General features: G+C 42.3%; 3 protein-coding genes across 5 annotated transcripts; all 3 read left to right on the plus strand.

Annotated features, from left to right (window-relative positions):
- Positions 1-42: 42 nt before the first annotated feature.
- hoxa11a (homeobox A11a) lies at positions 43-4,650 on the plus strand. The gene is made up of 2 exons (XM_064349131.1): positions 43-2,342; positions 3,310-4,650. The coding sequence occupies exons 1-2, from the start codon at positions 1,601-1,603 to the stop codon at positions 3,540-3,542; spliced, it is 975 nt and encodes a 324-aa protein (XP_064205201.1). The 5' UTR covers positions 43-1,600; the 3' UTR covers positions 3,543-4,650.
- A 138-nt stretch (positions 4,651-4,788) lies between these two features.
- Positions 4,789-12,872, plus strand: LOC135262199 (homeobox protein Hox-A10-like). 3 transcript variants are annotated; one of them, XM_064349127.1, is made up of 4 exons: positions 4,789-5,800; positions 8,685-9,608; positions 10,428-12,032; positions 12,804-12,872. In XM_064349127.1, the coding sequence occupies exons 2-3, from the start codon at positions 8,825-8,827 to the stop codon at positions 10,700-10,702; spliced, it is 1,059 nt and encodes a 352-aa protein (XP_064205197.1). In that variant the 5' UTR covers positions 4,789-5,800; positions 8,685-8,824; the 3' UTR covers positions 10,703-12,032; positions 12,804-12,872. The 3 variants fall into 3 exon arrangements, with proteins under 3 accessions (XP_064205197.1, XP_064205199.1, XP_064205198.1); XM_064349129.1 differs by having other exon boundaries at positions 9,036-9,608; XM_064349128.1 differs by having other exon boundaries at positions 5,720-5,800; positions 8,778-9,608.
- Positions 12,873-13,953: 1,081 nt separating this feature from the next.
- Positions 13,954-17,433, plus strand: hoxa9a (homeobox A9a). Its single transcript, XM_064349132.1, has 2 exons — positions 13,954-15,872; positions 16,249-17,433. Exons 1-2 carry the CDS (start codon positions 15,338-15,340, stop codon positions 16,485-16,487), a joined length of 774 nt encoding a protein of 257 aa, XP_064205202.1. The 5' UTR covers positions 13,954-15,337; the 3' UTR covers positions 16,488-17,433.
- The last annotated feature ends 86 nt before the right edge of the window (positions 17,434-17,519 follow it).

Genomic DNA, 17,519 nt, shown 5'->3' on the forward strand with positions numbered 1-17,519 from the left:
ACCACCCCGGTGGCCTCGATCGTTCCAACCGACGGTTCCAACTCGCGCATGCGGCCACTAAGCTATTCTAACGCTCATATTAAGAAATTTGCTTTCATTTCTGGTTGCATTCCTTTGTTGGGTATGAACAAACTTTCCCGAACGTGCACATTGCTCGGCGCGCCCCTCGCTTTGTTCTGATTAGTATTTACCATTGCGCAGTGGTTCTTTTTCGGAAATGAAGTTCCACAAGTCCTTCGGACTACCTCCCCTGTAACCTCGCCGTTCAGTCGTCAGCCCTCGTGTGTTCTAAATATGTAGGCTACAGATATATGTTATGGATAGGCTCTTTTGTGTTTTATGTGCGCGCGGATTTTGTGTGTCTGCAGCATATATTCGGCATCTGTGTCCTACAGGAAAAATATTCCGGAAACGTTCCCTCTGTCAAAACACATCCTAAATTAACAGAAGAGGTTTCCTCCATTCCTCCCTTTAAAGACAGCAAAGCACGACTGACTGCAGTTTACGTTTTATAACCGTATTAGTACACAAGTCTGATTCATTATTTTTAAAGTTAATTGAGCAGAAACTATTTCTGGCATTCAGTATATATAATATAGTGCGTTATACTTTCAGAATGAACGTGTAGCATAGTTGTGATTCAGTGAACCTGCATGGTTATAATCCGCTGATTCGTTAGAAAAGGAAAAATAATTCAAATGTAGCCTAAGTTAGGTTGGGTGTAAATGTAAATGCGTGCTCTCATTTGTTTCTGTTTTGAATCAGTTTCTCACTCTCAAAATTCAAGCAAATGTCGACCCCACTTCATTTGGCCTTTTTTTCCTTCATTTTTTGAAATGGTGCTCGTGTTCTGTTTTCACTGTTATAACTACACACAGACCCTAACATGATCTGAAGTCCCCCCTGTGAAAAATACAGTTATTCTATTATAATATATTCTAACAAACCAATATTCAGACGAAATTGTGAAGAACCTCGTTTCTTCGTTCCTTCGTTCCTTATTTGAATCAAGCTCCAGAAATAGGCTATGTGTTCTCTGAGGCATCGTAACCGTTTCAAATTATAGACAGGTGGCCTTTATACGTCGGTGTCCGTTTGCCTCAATTGAAATCATACGGTGTACAGTAGGTATAATTGGGATATTGTCTAGCTATTTGAATAGAAGTTAAAAGTAGAACAGCTGTGGCAATATTCCTGTCCCCGGGCAGAGTTTCGCATATACGATTCAGCTTATTGCCGCAGTCTTTTTTTATTTTTAAAGGTAAATGTTCTTATTATTCTCTGGACGGAAGTGGTAAATTGTTTTCTTTCTTTTTTGTGTGTCGCTCCAAGCTTGGAACACAGTAAATCAATGTAGGCTACACTAACCTTTAATAACAAGGTTTGGCTTTCGTTGTTGGCTTCAAGTCATTTAAGAAAATAAATTCTTCCAGGGCTATGTAGAGCCACAAAACCACAACGGCAGTTTTTTAAGGACAGCCGGCAATGGGCGTCACGCACATGCAAGCCCTCATGAAAACACGGGCAGCACCCCACACGGGTCCTCTCGGAGAAATCTGTCAATTTCTGCCCTCGGTCACGTGACCCGTGTCTCTCTGGAATGGATGGAGATGGATCTCCACGTCAGCTCGCCGTCTCAAAATTTCTGCTCTGCGGACCTGCTTCAAAGAGGCGCGAGCAGGCGGCGCCGGAGAACCATGTCACGCGCCGCCACTCGGAGGAGCCCCCAGCAAGAGAAGTGATGGATTTTGACGAGCGGGTCTCGGTTGGGTCGAACATGTATTTGCCCAGCTGCACCTACTACGTCTCGGGGACAGACTTTTCCAGCCTCCCCTCGTTTTTAGCCCAGACCCCGTCCTCGTGCCCTGCGACGTACACCTACTCGTCTAACCTGCCGCAGGTTCAGCCAGTGAGAGAGATAACCTTCAGGGACTACACCATCGACTCCTCCAGTAAATGGCACCACAGAGGGGAACTGTCTCACTGCTACCCCACCGAAAACCGGGTCCACAGGGACTGCCTGCCTCCCCCGGCCGCTGGGGAAATGTTCGCGAGAAACAGTCCCTCCGCCGGCTACCACTCCGGCTCCAGCGCGGCTTCCAGCTTCTACGCCAATGTGGGCAGGAACGGGGTGCTGCCGCAGGTTTTCGACCAGTTCTTCGACTCGGCATACGGAAACACCGAGACTCTGTCCGACGTGTTCCCAGGGGAGAAAATCGCCGACAAGCTGACGACTCCGGCGCCCGGTCCTTGCCGCGAGACCGACGCGAAAGACCGCGGAGACGAGATCAGCAGCCCGGAGGCCTCTTCCGGCAACAGTGGGGAGAAGCCTGGCAGCGGCAGTACGTATCAACACGGCGGACCGGCCGCGCGGGAAAGTTTACATTCTTGCGCGGTGCTGTTAAAAATTTTATGTGCTGTTTTATAAGCATATAAGGTTTATGTAGGGTCTTTAGATTTCCCCCGAAAAGGAAGAACAAAAACGTTGTTATAAAGTGCAACATCATGTGCAAGGAATTGAAATTGGCCGTGAACAAAACATCAGGGAAGTTCTTTTTCCCATTCCCCTCTCGGAATATATATTATATTATGCTTATATATAATTTCTCTGTTTAGTTTTATAATTATTGTTTTCTTTCATGGGATACCTTTCACGTTTTAAAACGCCAAACGCGTCTCAAAGACATTAACATTATGCTATTCAATAAAAGTGCATTTATTACATTCTAGAGACTTGTCAAACCCACACCACACCTGCGAAATCCGTGTGCGCGTGAACCTAAACCCGTCTTAAAGCAAACCTATATAAAGCAGGACTGCCGATGTTCTTGGCTGAAGCGCTGCACTAATATTGATTTATTTTTCTATGGGTTTTTCTAGATAAAAGTAACGACTTGGTGCTATCTTTGTTAGAGTAATTAAGAGCATGTAATTAATTTCTGTATTATGGCATATCATAGTAACATAGCCCTTATCTACATAACTGGCAGAACCAACGATTTTTAGGGGAACACAATTAGATTATTGGGTAAAACGTACAATTGCCTTATGTTTAAACCTGACAAAAATGTTTACATGTGTTTTTGGATCTGTCCTTTCATTATTATTATTATTATTATTATTATTATTATTATTATTATTATTATTAGTAGTAGTAGTAGTAGTAGTTGTTGTTGTTGTTGTTGTTGTAATTGTAGTAATGGTAGTAGTTGTATTTGTAATAATAGTAGTAGTTGTTGTAGTTGTAGTAGCATTTGTAGTACAATTTTCTTGTATCCTACCCATTTTATTTTTGGCCTTATTTTTCAGGTGGCCAGAGAACGCGTAAAAAGAGATGTCCCTACTCTAAGTATCAGATAAGGGAACTGGAGCGAGAGTTTTTCTTTAGTGTCTACATCAACAAGGAGAAACGACTGCATCTCTCGAGGATGCTTAATCTCACCGACCGCCAGGTCAAGATCTGGTTTCAGAACCGGCGAATGAAGGAGAAAAAACTGAACAGGGACCGTCTACAGTATTACAGCACAAACCCGCTGCTTTAGCGCGCGTGGCTTCGGACTCCGTCAGGGCCGCGAAAGCACCGGACACCAGAGGTTAATTTCAAGTTCGAGGATGCGGAAAGACTAGACGAAAGCGCGAGGAAGAAGAGCCCGGGCGGCATTCGGCAACCTATTGCATTAACCTCGCGAGGCCAAGTACCATTGTCCACAGCATTACTCCTGTTCACGCGCACCGACTCTACAGAGTTAATGGCTGAATGATCAGAGAACGCCGTCTGTTTTCAGTCCTTCAACCTGTGTTTGCGCTGGTTGCGCCGAGACTGTCAGGTTGTACCCTATCCTACTCTGCCCTCGTTGTGTCTTGATGGTTCAAAAACAAACAAACAAAAAAACAGCGATGCGGAGGTCGACACTATGTAAGCTGTTTCCGATTCAGGTCTATTTATACATAAACCGACAAATTTTCATCTGCATCTTTTTATTTTTATTTTTTTAAGTAAAGTTTGTTGCGCCAGACAGGCACGAGGTTGTTGGTGTGCAATATTATGAACTTTAAACCGTGGCTGCTGCACGCGGCCTCACCCCACTCACGTGTATGTGCAAACGAGAACATAATTATTCACTTCTGGTGCGTCGTATTTTACTATTGAGTATTGTACGCAGAGAGAAGAAGCAATATTGGGTGGACAGCGTCTCTGTATATACAGGCAAAAGTGCTGATAATTTATGCGCAGCTATTTGCGTTTATTGTTGTTTTTAATTATAAAGAAGAAGAAAAAAAAAAAACCAAAAACGTATGCTCGCGCAGGTAAAACTGAGTCGCTGCCTGATCACAAGTAGTAGCTCCTGGTCCATTTATATTCGAATAAGGTGCTGCATAAGTGATAAGTGCTTAAGTGAGATTCCTCATTTGAACAATATTCACATAAGAAGATTGGGGCACTATGCTTGGTCTGTCCAAGAATGTATGCATTAATATTATTTTGTATGGTACGTTGGGGATGGGAGTGTTGACTTTTAGAAGGACGGGATGGGCTGCTCGTCTGTGCTTCGCCATTCTGTCTGAAATGTAAATGATATTCACCCCAGCTTTCATTTTGTTTCTTTTATTATTCGTGCATTTTTTCCAAGAAATAAACGCGTTACCTCAGTTCTTCCAAGAACTCTTTTTTAAACATGCAAATAAAAGTGACGCAACAATGGCTCGAGGGCTGTGAGGGAGCGCGTGGGGTTTTTTTTGGTTTTTTTTTTTTTTACTTTTGAGACTGAGCTTAACCTCAAATATCTGATATATTTTATGTTACACAATAAACTCAGTTTTTTTCTCCAAGCTGTAACTGAATACCCATATGTTATTTTTTTTCTTCATGTACATTCACATTAGTGTACAATGTCTAAATGTAATATTCGTTTTCATTTAGACATTGGAAAGGAAATGTTTTTCTTAAAGGCTATTTTATCAAGTGAAATATTCAATTTCTGCGCACGGGACGAGGAATAAGTTTTGGGTTTATTGAAATATGCAGTAAATATTTGTAATTCGTAGTCCTTCTGTCTATGTAAACAACAATGTACCTGTTCATGACTGCTGCTGATATATATTGGTACCAGGTGTTATGCTACAAATCTGCGATTTTTGTTGTCGCATTTTTGGCTTTGAACTTCTTTGTAGCCTAACTTTTCGCCACCCCTACAGCCTTGGAATTAGGAAGTTTCCTCCGGTGTCCACTCGCGCTGTCAGTGACGTAGTGCCCTGCAGTGTGAAAACGTCCAGTTACCTCTCCGAACGTTATGGGCTGCGATATCTCGTGCGCACGGCCGTCTATAGACCAATAAACAAAGACCTAGGGTTTATGGTTGTGGCATTCCGTCGTGGTCCGGTTCGGCGCATCCTTTGAGCGTCTGTGGAATCCCGACCTAATTACGACACATCCTCCCCGTTGCCGCAGCAACCGGGCCATAAAGGCCGCCTGTGTCTGGGGCGTTTGCAAGATTGGAGCGCGGTGCAATAAACCGTCTGAGAACCAAGGTTATTAACTGTTGCTAAGAATACGACAACAACAGCAGCAGCAGCAGCGATTGAAAACCCGATGCGTGCGGATCGTTGCGGCTTCATTCGTTAACTTCAGGCGTCCTGCATTGGCTCCGGTGTTTGCCAGTCTTCCTCCCACTGAGGTTTCTCCACTGGGCGGCGCTCTTTCGATCAATGTCATTGTCGAGGGAAGGGAAACGCCAACAGGATCCCACCCGAAACCTCCGCGACTCGCTGTTTGCCTTTTTTGCCTCAAACGCGCGTACAGGTAAATTTTATTTAACAACATAATCCCGGTGACCATTTGTAGTCGCAGAAGGACCGTATTGAGTTACCTATGCCGAGATGTGAACGTTTCTTGTTAACCAACAAAAGCATTCGTTGTTTTTACGTTGCCTGTAGACACTCGTTCAGCATATTTATATTTTCGAGCATATGTCGAAGCAATGTCAAATGCTATGTTAGCCATTACAGTATGGCGGCGCGCGCTGCTCAAGTAGGGTTGTTTTAAAACGGTCAACGCCACGATATGAACACCAGCCACCCAATACATAAGCTTCTGTGTCCTATATCTCCGAATGTTAATCTGTTGTCCTTATATTTGCTCATATTGTTTAACGTCGCCGTCATGTAATAAACCATTCGTGTCCATTTTAAAATTAAACTGTAGGTACGCTTTTGAAAGTATATGCGAGGCTGCGATCCATATCCATAATGATACGAATCTTGTCTGGATTACTTAAACTTGTCTGATGCTGTTTTATTTATAACAGGCAAGTTTTTGTTAAGTTTTCTGTTTAGTTATTTCATTGAAGGGCACGCGAGAGAACATGGAGTTATTGTTGAAGTCCACATGTTTCCGGTCCAACGCGAGGACTAAGACTGTGGTGCAGATGCGGTGGTCGCGTGCTTTATGATTTTCAAAAAGACAGGCTACATGAAACCACTGAAACTGGGTTTTATTAACCCTCGTGCGCGTGTAGCTTTTGTCTCCGGTGTAAAATAAAAAGCTTCCGCGGGATGCGATAAAACGCCCCATTGTTGAACATAACGACGCTTCTCTCTGGCGAATATGATTCCGTAGAAATATGCATACGCTTTTTTTGAGTTATAAAAGAAATGCATATTCATTCTCACGCTGGAATACTTTTTAGTCATTGCCTGGTGATTTAACCTCTAAATGTACTAAAGTTTATGGGCTGTTGTTTTTTTATCTAACAGATTTGCTGACCATGTACATAGGTGTCCAAATACCTATTGTATAACTTGTCTATAAACGCGTGTAGAATTATTCATCATTTGGCTGCGATTTTTATACTTGGCTTGCCATCTGCAGTTTGGTTTGTTAGTATCCTCGCATCGTGTGGCGATGTCGGTCACGCTTTATGGGCCGAGTTTTATATTCATTCCCGTTTGATTAATTAATCCTTATTTATTTATCCGTTTATTTTTAGTCGCCGGCTCGAGGGAAGAAACGAGCGCCCATCAAAGTTCACAATCTTGTTTGGCGCGAGAGGGTGTTCGGTGCACCAGAGCACTTCTGTTTTCTAAATCTCGAGGAAGGCAGTTATTGTCAAATGCTGCGGCACAGTTACAGTACGAGGAACACAAACACAAACGTTGCGTAGTTACCCTTCGCAAAGACGTTTAATAAAATAACGTTTGATCTATCTGTCTGTCTGTCTGTGTGTATATATATATATGTGTGTGTGTGTGTGTGTGTGTGTGTGTGTGTTTGTTTGTGTGTGTGTATAATACATACACACACATAGGTACACTGGTAATTGGCGTGCAAACGCAAAGTGACTAGGCTACTCTGTCAAGCCGACCGCTTCTCTTACTAACCACAGAAGCGAAAATATATAGATTAGATTCGATATACCTTTGAATTCGAAATTTTTCTTATTGGGAGCAGTCGATATTACAAAGATAGCGAACGCCACGGCGTTTCTACCAACCAAACAAGAACAACCTAAAATAGACGATAGTGTGAATACTTTGTGCTAAATTTCGTTTTATTTCAGTAAAATAAACGCTACGTGAGATTGTAGATTTATTTAAGTAATCTACATTTAAGGTGCATTGCGCAGGACTGGTGTTTCAATAGCCTACCGCATATTATTACATGTTTTGCGATGTTGGTTCCATCGATAGACGTATGTACATATCACAGAGAGTTTGTATTCGTTCAGTTTATTTTTGTTTTCTCGCATAGATATTACTTTAAATTCTGCCATCTTATATTTATTTTATTATCTCCTTGTGATTTGTCATCTTCCATCGTCTACAGATTAATGAACACCGGCATTCCGGTATTATATAGGCTATATTGTACTGAATTTCCCACCAAAACGGACTTTTCTTAATTTCAAAGATTTTATTCCAGATTCAGTGTTTGTATCAATTAAATTTGAAAGGTCTGCGAAAGTATTAACCCATTCAAACATTTTAGTTTTTGGTTTCACAAAAATCGTTGCTTTCCAGCTAAAATCCAAAGTGAATAAAGGTATTTTGTACTGGTAAATTCAATATTGTTCATATCAAGGAAATTGGAATTTGTTTTAAATCTCTTTTATAGTGGAGACGGTCGGACGGAGGGTAGAATTAGCCAACCTGATAAATGTAACGCTCTAGACAATTCAATAACGAAAGTTACTTTTGGTGATTGGTATCTCTGCAATACTAATCGCCGCAGTGATTTTGTTTCTTTCAGATAAACCTTTTTATTTTCTTTTATTTTATTTTACAAAAACGTTAACAAAGCACTGACGCCGCCGTTTTGTACCCGTTTGTCTTCGTCTTTCTGCACGTGACTGATAATAGGGCCTGAATTAAATCTCTAATTCTGCACTTCCAATCCGGCGGCGTCACGTGAAGTTAAAAACTGTTTTTTTTTTTTGTACAAACGGTTGGTGAAGAAACAACTCATAAAACTGATTTGATGTGGATCAGCTTTATGACTTCCATCTTTAAACATCTGGTTAGTGAAATAGTTTGGTTCTGTGGTGTACAGGCCGCACTTGTGCCTATGTCGCACTGCACACATTTATTTTACACTGAGGTTTTGGGCGCGCTCTCTCTCGCCCGTGCGACGTTATTATTCAAGATTAAACTAACGGAATGTACATTTTTTGCTCTTTTTTTTGCTTAAGACCGAGATGGATATGACCCCGTGTTGTTACGTGGCTCGGGAGGGGCGGAGTCTTCTTTCTTCAGAAGTTTCAATTGGTTTTCTGTTTTCACAGTGTAGTGGGGGTATCGCTAATCATATTCGGCATGTTTTGCACAAGAAATGTCAGCCAGAAAGAGCTATCTTCTCCCTTCGCCAAATTACACCACAACAATGTCATGCTCCGGCAGCCCTCCAGGAAACTCATTTTTGGTGGACTCCTTGATCAGCGTCAGAGGCGAAAGCTGCGGACCCTACTATCAGGGTAGCAGCGCGTGCGTGCCGCCCGCCTCCGAGCTGCCCTACGGACTACCAAACTGTGGATTTTTTCCAGGACTGGGGAAACGCAACGAGCCCAGCTCTCAAAACATGGTCCCCGCGTCCAGCCCCTACATGCCCGTGACGGATACATGGCTGGACGCCTCGAGGTCGTGCCGCGTGAACCAGCCGGCCGTGAGCCAGCACGTCACCCCATGCTTCTCTCCGAACATTAAAGAGGAGAACGCTTACTGTGTCTACGAGTCGCAGAAGTGTCCCAAACCGTCAGCCGCAGAAGACCTCTCCTATACCAGGTTGACTTCAGCCGCGGGCTCAGTCAGTGACAGCGTCAATGTCCCCATGCCTGGCTACTTCCGCCTGTCTCAAACCCACGCGCACACTAAGGTTTATCACGGCGTTCAGTCCAACCTGCCCCACTTTGACCCGCAGCCCCCGGTTCGCTTTGACACCCCGCCTTCATCATCCTCTACCTCGGCGGAGATGGCCCGGAAGGGGAGCGAGGAGGCGTCTTCACTGAGCGCCGCGCGCGCGCCTCGGAGAGAGGAGACACGAGCTTCGTCGGCAGACGAGTCATCTGGTCCGGAGGCCCCAGACGCGTACAAGGACAGCCCGGGGACCGGCAGTAAAGGTGAGGACGCTGCCGTCGTAAAGGTGTGCGAATGGTGTCTGTTCCCGAGGCGTGCTGAGACAGGTATAAGGACGGGGCATTCTGTTTTTGCTGTAAACTGGGCCGTTCACTCCCGCTGTAAACATTTACGCTGCTCAGAGTCGACCTCCCCAATGTTCCGTGCTAATGTTCGGAGCATAGCCAGCGTCGGCTGCACCATCTTCAGTTTTGTGTAAAAAATAAAATAAAATCTACGCAGTAAAATGCTCAGCGTTAATTCAACTCTAGCGGAGTGCAAAAGTGCAAAATAGTCCAATAGAGGCCACATATGTACCATGTAAGAACTGAATTAACACAGAAAATTTTACTGTGTATGAGAGTATGTAAAAATTAAAATAAAGGAGGCTTTTGTAATCGGGAGAAAATGTATTGTGGTGGGTGAAGCCGTGTTTTACTGACAATAAATTTGCGCCAAAAGTGCTGAGAACATATTCTAATAATTTATTTAGCGTAGGAGCAGGCCTGTAAATAATACGGCCTTACTTATTGAATGGGTTTGGAAAGCATATTTTCAGGACGCAGTTACGGACATTGCTTATTTGGGTAAAGATTACAAAAAGGGGTAGGAGTCGTTGTCTGTTTTGGGCATTATATTTTGAAACTTAATTTTTAAATGTACAAAGGTTAATTACAAGTTCAAGCGGGGACGGGAGGGTACTTTTCTAATGTATAAAGCCCTGTTGTACTATTTTATTTGTAATTAACAAATTGTTGTTGACTGCGCTGTTATTTAAAACGTGTTTTTTTGAAGTTTATTTATTTATTTATTTTTTTTTTTAGGAAATTCAAAAAGTGAAAATGCAGCCAACTGGCTGACAGCGAAAAGCGGGCGGAAGAAACGGTGCCCCTACACCAAGCACCAGACCCTCGAGCTAGAGAAGGAGTTCCTCTTCAACATGTACCTGACTCGCGAGCGTCGCCTAGAGATCAGTCGTAACGTCCACCTGACGGACAGACAAGTCAAAATCTGGTTCCAGAACCGCCGTATGAAACTGAAGAAAATGAATCGCGAAAACAGAATTCGGGAGCTTACTGCAAATTACAGTTTTTCGTGATTCAAATTTTATTTGAGCTGTCTGAATTCGACACCTTCCACAGTCAAGTTTGCGTGAGGCACATCCGGTTTTAAGGATGCCCCCATGTTTGCATATCTGTGTAAGATACTGTTTATTCGTGGGTGTTTCTTTCATGAATAGTTTCATGTTGGTGGTTTTCCCCCCCTCAATCGTCCTTGATTTGTCCATTTTGATTTGCATTTCTTTTCTCTTGTCTGTTGCATCACGATGTTTTTTTTGTTTTATTTTATTTTATTTTTTATCGGACGGACGGGGAAAAGCAAACTGATGTGAACAAAGCTTGAAAGAGCAAATTAATATTAATCCTTCGAAGTAGGAATTTGGGTGTATGGATTTCGACGTTTATTGTAGCCTATTGATGGACTGGCCCAAATTCTATTTAGTGAGAGCTGTGCATGTTTTTTTTTAAAACCAAACACTTTCTGAAAAATTAGCTTTTTAAAGCATTTGCCAATGTGAAAAAAAATGATGTAAATTATGATCTTCGCAAATAATAAATCCTCTCAAGGACTGAATGGACTTCTAGTCCTTATCCGAAAGCTGGTGTAGATATTCCTGTAAAACCCGATTGTATATATATAATATAATATATAATATATATTTTAATATCTGTTCGCTTTCAGGAGATATGTGTTTTATTCAATAAAGGGAAAAATAAGAATTTCATTCTTAATTGGCATTTTGGTTTGGAGCAGATGGCAGATGTGTAACGGGAGAATTATATTGGGTCACTGTGAAAAACAAAAAACTTTTTTTATTATATATATATATATATATATATAAATATATATATATATATAAAATGAACTTATTGTGTAAATACAGTTTCAAATGTTTCATCGAGTGGTGTTCTGTGTGTTCCGTTATTAATAAATTGTCGGCACAAAACATACACAAAACAACATTTTTTGTGGAAATGTTTTCGTTTGTGTGTGTGCGTATGTGCGGGCAATGGGCTTGTTACAGCGTTATTAAAGTATGTTAAACCTTTTTTTCTGCTGGTTTTAATTGAAATTAGTCTGTCTTGTGTCGTCTTCCTTACCGCTGATGTTGTAACCCATTTAAATATTACCTAGACGGCCATAATCCGTGTGGAACCAGTATTCCAAGAGGTTTGCCGGCATTCGTGGAGTTTTATGACTGGCTCGTATATGTGGATTGTCCTTTTCCTGTACACGAGGCCGCAGTTCAGTACAGGCTTCCCGGGCGGAGAGGACGCAGACGCAACTACGTTCGAGCAGGAGACCCGTGTTCGATCCGCCGCGAGGACGCCGAGACCACAAACCCTCCAACCGCGGCTGTAAATTCGGTGAGTCCGGTGATTGCTGGATTGTTATGCTTTATTTAATTGTCGAAGGGAAACCGAACAGTGTATATGTCTTTTACCGTCTCGGGTACAGTGCCCTTCTCGTGGTTTTGGTCTTAACGGCACCGAACAGGTTGCTCATTTTTGAAACGATCATATGCAGATAAAATAATTGGAAATGCAGCAGCGCGTGTAGCTCTGAACGGCTGGAACGGACTGTCGCGTGGTTTAGGTAGTTTCATGTTGTTGGGCTCCGTCTTCTACCTCTGCAACACGAAACTGTCTTCATTACCACAGTTAAATTCATCGCAACACCGAGAACGAGGAACTGTTTATTTAGGGGTCTTTATGTGCTTGCTTGCAATGAGCTTCGGTAGAGTTTACACTTACTTTAAAAAGGGAAGAGTGTGTGTGTGTGTGTGTGTGTGTGTGTGTGTGTCTGTCTGTCTATCTGTCTGTCTTGGGGTGGGGGGTAGGAGGGGGTGGACTTGGAATGAGGTAAAAATGTGTCTCTTTTAGGCAGGGACGGGGGGCAAGGCCTCGGTTACGATCAATGCAGTCTGACTGCAGCTGCGCGCGCAACAGCGACCTCAGTGGCGCGCCGGTGGAGAGCCGGATGCGGCCGCTGCTCAATAAAATAAACACAAAGGAAGCACGGGCTTTATGGGGATATTTAGATCCTACAGACTGGCTGTTATCTGCGGAAAAAAAGAGCTGAATAGCCCCTGCGGTAAACTGAGGGTCCGGCCATAACCTATCCGCTTCATTTTACAGCCAAAGAACCGGCCTACGGTGCAGGATGACCCGAAGCGTTTCTGAAGACGGCTGGTGTCAATATACATTTTTTTTTTAAACCAAAAAAAAAAAAACTGCATTACCTCATCCGTATATCGCACCGATAACACGACGAGAAAGAAACAGGGAATTAGCCGATGCAGATTTAACATCGTTAATGTGCTATTCGGAATTACCACTGGGTTTCATTCGTTTAAAAATATATGTTCAAAAGTAAAAACATTGGAATCGAATTGCGCGGACTCTTAAGGGTCCAGTTTCTGGGTTACATTTATTACACGCCAATAAAAGTAGCACAGGGAGGCTGCAGGCTAGCCCGGTCTGACGTTAGCCTCCAGTTCAAAAACGTTTTATATTGCACTGGTGGTCTACAAAGTAAAATACAGACTCAGGCTCAATATAAAATATTACTTACCATGGGATCAGTGCGAAAACATTGAATTTACTGATCTACCAACCCCTTAGTCTTGGTCATTCGTATAAACAGTCTGAAAGTGTTTTTAACAATAAATAAGCAATGCTTTCCCAATTTAAAACAAATGTATGTATTTATTTAATGTTTGGTTAATGTTAAAATTATAACCTCTAGCAATTTTGGGTATATGAAATTACAAGCGTAGTACTTGGCGCAGGACTCTTCAAATGGAGAAAGTTAGATTTTATAGCTCTTTTAAAATACGACTCCTAGGCATTTATAAGAAATAAATACTTTTCATAGAAGTTTTGAGGGCTTGGCGTGTCTTTCTCTGTTTTTACTGTTTTGGCACATTGGCATAGTTTTCACAGAATTTTTCAGATTTCCAGGGTTGTTAATTCACACACACGAGAATAAGTGTGTCGTGTCTGTGCATATGAATGTGTGCGTGCGCGTGTTTGCGCATTATGAATGTGTAAAAATGAATGGAATTATAGGAATATGACATTGGCATTAAAATAACACAAAATAATAAAACCATGTATCTCTTCCAGGTATTGTGGGTTATTGTATATTTTCAACGACACATTAGCGGACCATTAATGCATCGCCATAATTTGTCAATATTTAAATATGGTGTGACTGTTGACTGTTGTAACTGAAATTCAAATGCATGCCTCCGAAAATATGAAAAAGTGAAAATAACGAATGCACCTACTTGGGCTAACATCTGCAACAGCAGTTTTATTTTCATTTCTTTTTCTTTTTATTGATGATGTTTTTCCACTGATTAATGTTAGTTTCGTGTTAGTTAGATTAGTGCTATGGTAAAATCCATTCTGTATTATTATTATTATTATTATTATTGTTATTAACCATTTATTATTATTATTATTATTATTATTATTATTATTATGTTAGATTTTAAAGTGCTTATATATGTGTTTTAATAATTATAAAAGACATAACAGGAGTACTTGCACGCCCACACACACGTACAATAATCTAACGCTAGAATAATAATAATTATTTTATATAATTTATCCAGATGAGTCCCATTGCGATGAAAAAATAGCCCTGGCCATTTTTATAATGATGAAAACAACAAAATAGCAATAATAATAATAATGACATGACCCATTTATTTAGCTAAATATAGGCTACTGCCTATACTACCATTTCTTAAAATGGCTTTGTGCATTTGATGAGCAGATTAATGGATGAATTTATGTATTAGTTAAGGCTGTGGATAAGTTAGAGCGGTTAATTATACAGGTTTAATCATTTTGCTTTTCGTGGTTCTTATATTTTCTGTTGTGAGTTCTGCCGGCTGTTGGACTTCCGTCGCCGGTTGGATTAATCGGCGCGGATAATTCAGCGGTGCAAAAGCATTTCAAAGTAGCGAATTTTGTCAATCGGAGGAGATTTTAATTTTGCTGCAACCAAGGGGTTTAGGTTAATCAGAAAGGCTTCAGATTCAGTTTTATATCACTGTTACCTTATTTTCCGCAGTAGGCCACGTCGTAACTTTCCTAGCTATAAATGTAAATCTCTTTGCAATGTTTAATCATAAGAAATTGCAACATTAGCTACATTTAGAATGCAGCAGTTGGCAGTTTTGGCGCTGAAACCGTGTGTAACTTCGTCCCGTGAAACGTTTTTTCCACATACTTTCAGCCATAATTTATTCAGAGAATAAGAAACCCGTGAGCCCGCTGGCCCGGTGGTGTAAGCGCACGTCTCCCCAATATTACAATTCTCCCATTGTTCACAATCAAGTTCGCTCTACATATAAAGTAATATTTGTATGCATAAAAAAATACATGGCCCTGTTGTAAAACGTTAGAAGGGGAAACGGTAGCCATTTAATAGTGAACAGACTGATTTATTCCGTATTGTTCTGTCTTGGGGATCACGTGCGCATGTCACCCAATCGAATGGCAGGCAACGTTCAACTTATTAGCTGACTGTAGTTCTTTGTCGGGGCAAGTTGCCACTTGATTTCTACAGATTGTTATTTTGTGGCGATAGTACAGTGCCTGTGTGCGCGTGTTTGTGTGTTTGTGTGTGCGCGCGTGTATGCGAACGTGCGTTTGCCATGTCGGCGCCAGGAACACTGAGTAGTTACTACGTGGACTCCCTTGTCCTCGCGGACGCCGAGTACTGCTCAGCTCCTCGATACCCCGCCGGTGCTGGGCTGCAGAGCGCGCGGCCGACCGCGCTCCCAGAACACTCTGAGTTCGGAACCTGCACTTTCCAGACCAAACCCTCCGCGTTCAGCGCGTCCTGGGGCGCCGTGCCTACCCAGCCTCCGAGCGGTGTGTCGTCAGTGTACCACCCGTACGCGAATCCACAGGCTACCGCAGGGGACTCTGAAGGAAGGTATATGCAGTCATGGTTACTGGAGCCTTTCGCTGGATCGCTGCCCCTGACTGGAATACCGTCGAGCCAGCATTGTGCCGTTAAACCGGAGATCTTGGCCGGTGGCGGAGCGGAGAGCACGACCCTGCTCCTGTCCGATTTCGCCAGCGGATCGCCCCCGGTGGACAAGAGCGCGGTGTCCAGCCCGTCCTCCCTCTCGCAACCCGCCGCAGAGACCGCGTCCGTCCAGAAGAAGGCAGAAGCCGACCCGAGTAAGTGCAGCCACCTCCGCCCTCCCCGGCACCCCGGAAGCCAGCAGGAGGCTGTAACCCTCCCGTGCCGCAGCCCGTTTGAGACGGTAGCCGTTTTATTTCTTTACTCGCGTGAAATAGCAGCATACCGCTGCAGGACATTTCCAGGAGATTCAGATACATGTTTAAGGGAGCTACAAAAAAGGCCTGCATGTTTCCACGTGAACACAAGCCGGCAGCAGAGACATGTTTGTGTGCGTTGACACACTCATGTTTATTATTTATTTATTTATTTATATATTTATTTATTTATTATAAAGAGTTATTAATGCGATTAATAGGATTTATAGGATTTGGGCACTGAACCTTGCTCACATACCCGACACCTTTCTTTCAGATAACCCGGTGTCCAACTGGCTGCACGCGAGCTCCACAAGGAAAAAGCGCTGTCCCTACTCCAAGCACCAGATCCTGGAGCTGGAGAAGGAGTTCCTTTTTAACATGTACCTCACGAGAGACCGCAGATACGAAGTGGCGAGACTCCTAAATCTCACGGAAAGGCAAGTCAAGATCTGGTTTCAGAACCGGCGAATGAAGATGAAAAAAACAAGCAAAGATGGACAGAAAGACGATTGAATCATGTGAAATAAAATGAATATATATAGGCTATGGAAATATAATTAACGTAAGTAAGAAAGAAAAGGCGTTGGACTACTCTAATTCTTAACCAAATGTGAATTTGCGTTTAGCTCTTTCTCTCTCTCTCTCTCTCTCAATCTTAAAATGTCTTGGCTGGTTTCAAAAAGTATAGGAATCCGTGCTACGACCGCATGTTCTTGTCTGTTCGTCAATCTAATGTGTGTTTCCTCCTCATACGAAACTACCTTGTATTGCACAAATTTGCAGTCTGTACAAAAATGTTCGTTCATTTCTGTTTTAAAAGTGTGTAAATCATCTGGTCTAGGTTTGCCGCCATACTTGCGGCGTTTATGAATAGGCCCAAATGCTAGCTTGTGACTGGACTTCGTAGATTAGAAATGTAGCAATGTGTTTATTTGTTTTGTAGTTTATGTGTACCTCAGGGTCGTTTGGGATGTAATAATACTTCTGGCTCAGATGGACATCGTTTAAAGACGCAATACAGTCTCGGACTGGAAGGTAAAAGGAAACCATTACTAAAATCGGGTGCATGAGCTTCAACGACCTCTTGAAATGCAACATCTTATTAGACTGACTACGTATTTGAAACCATGTGACAGTATGCATATATTTACTGCAGATACTGTCTCACAACTACCTACATGTATTAGAAATTTGTAGCTGCCAAATACACGTAATTGTAATTGTTAGCCCACAGAATGCGGCTTACACGAACTATTAACGTGTAAATCTACAGTTACGATTATTATTTGTGAATTTCATGAGCTTAAACTCTGAAGGCGGGCATTTTTTTTTTTGTTAAAGAAGAGAAAGCACTGTTCATTTAATGTGATTAATACCTCGTGGTCAGATGACCAGTCTGTTCTGAAATTGAGTTTGTACGTTATTTAAATAATAAAAATGACTGAAATACCTGTGAAAATGTTTTGCCTCAAACTGCGGACGGACCGTTCGGGCCTGTATTTTGCGCGGAAACGCGCTCCGAGCATGTAGTCGTTTTCAAATTTT

The sequence above is a fragment of the Anguilla rostrata genome, chromosome 8, assembly GCF_018555375.3.
Source record: "Anguilla rostrata isolate EN2019 chromosome 8, ASM1855537v3, whole genome shotgun sequence".
NCBI classification, from domain to species: Eukaryota; Metazoa; Chordata; class Actinopteri; order Anguilliformes; family Anguillidae; genus Anguilla; species Anguilla rostrata.

Coding starts and splice junctions, on each gene's coding strand:
- hoxa11a (XM_064349131.1), top strand. CDS start 1,601: ATGGATGGAGATGGATCTCCACGTCAGCTCGCCGTCTCAAAATTTCTG. Junction 2,343..3,309: donor GGAGAAGCCTGGCAGCGGCA/GTACGTATCAAC, acceptor CTTATTTTTCAG/GTGGCCAGAGAACGCGTAAA.
- LOC135262199 (XM_064349127.1), top strand. CDS start 8,825: ATGTCAGCCAGAAAGAGCTATCTTCTCCCTTCGCCAAATTACACCACA. Junction 9,609..10,427: donor CCCGGGGACCGGCAGTAAAG/GTGAGGACGCTG, acceptor TTTTTTTTTTAG/GAAATTCAAAAAGTGAAAAT.
- hoxa9a (XM_064349132.1), top strand. CDS start 15,338: ATGTCGGCGCCAGGAACACTGAGTAGTTACTACGTGGACTCCCTTGTC. Junction 15,873..16,248: donor GAAGGCAGAAGCCGACCCGA/GTAAGTGCAGCC, acceptor CCTTTCTTTCAG/ATAACCCGGTGTCCAACTGG.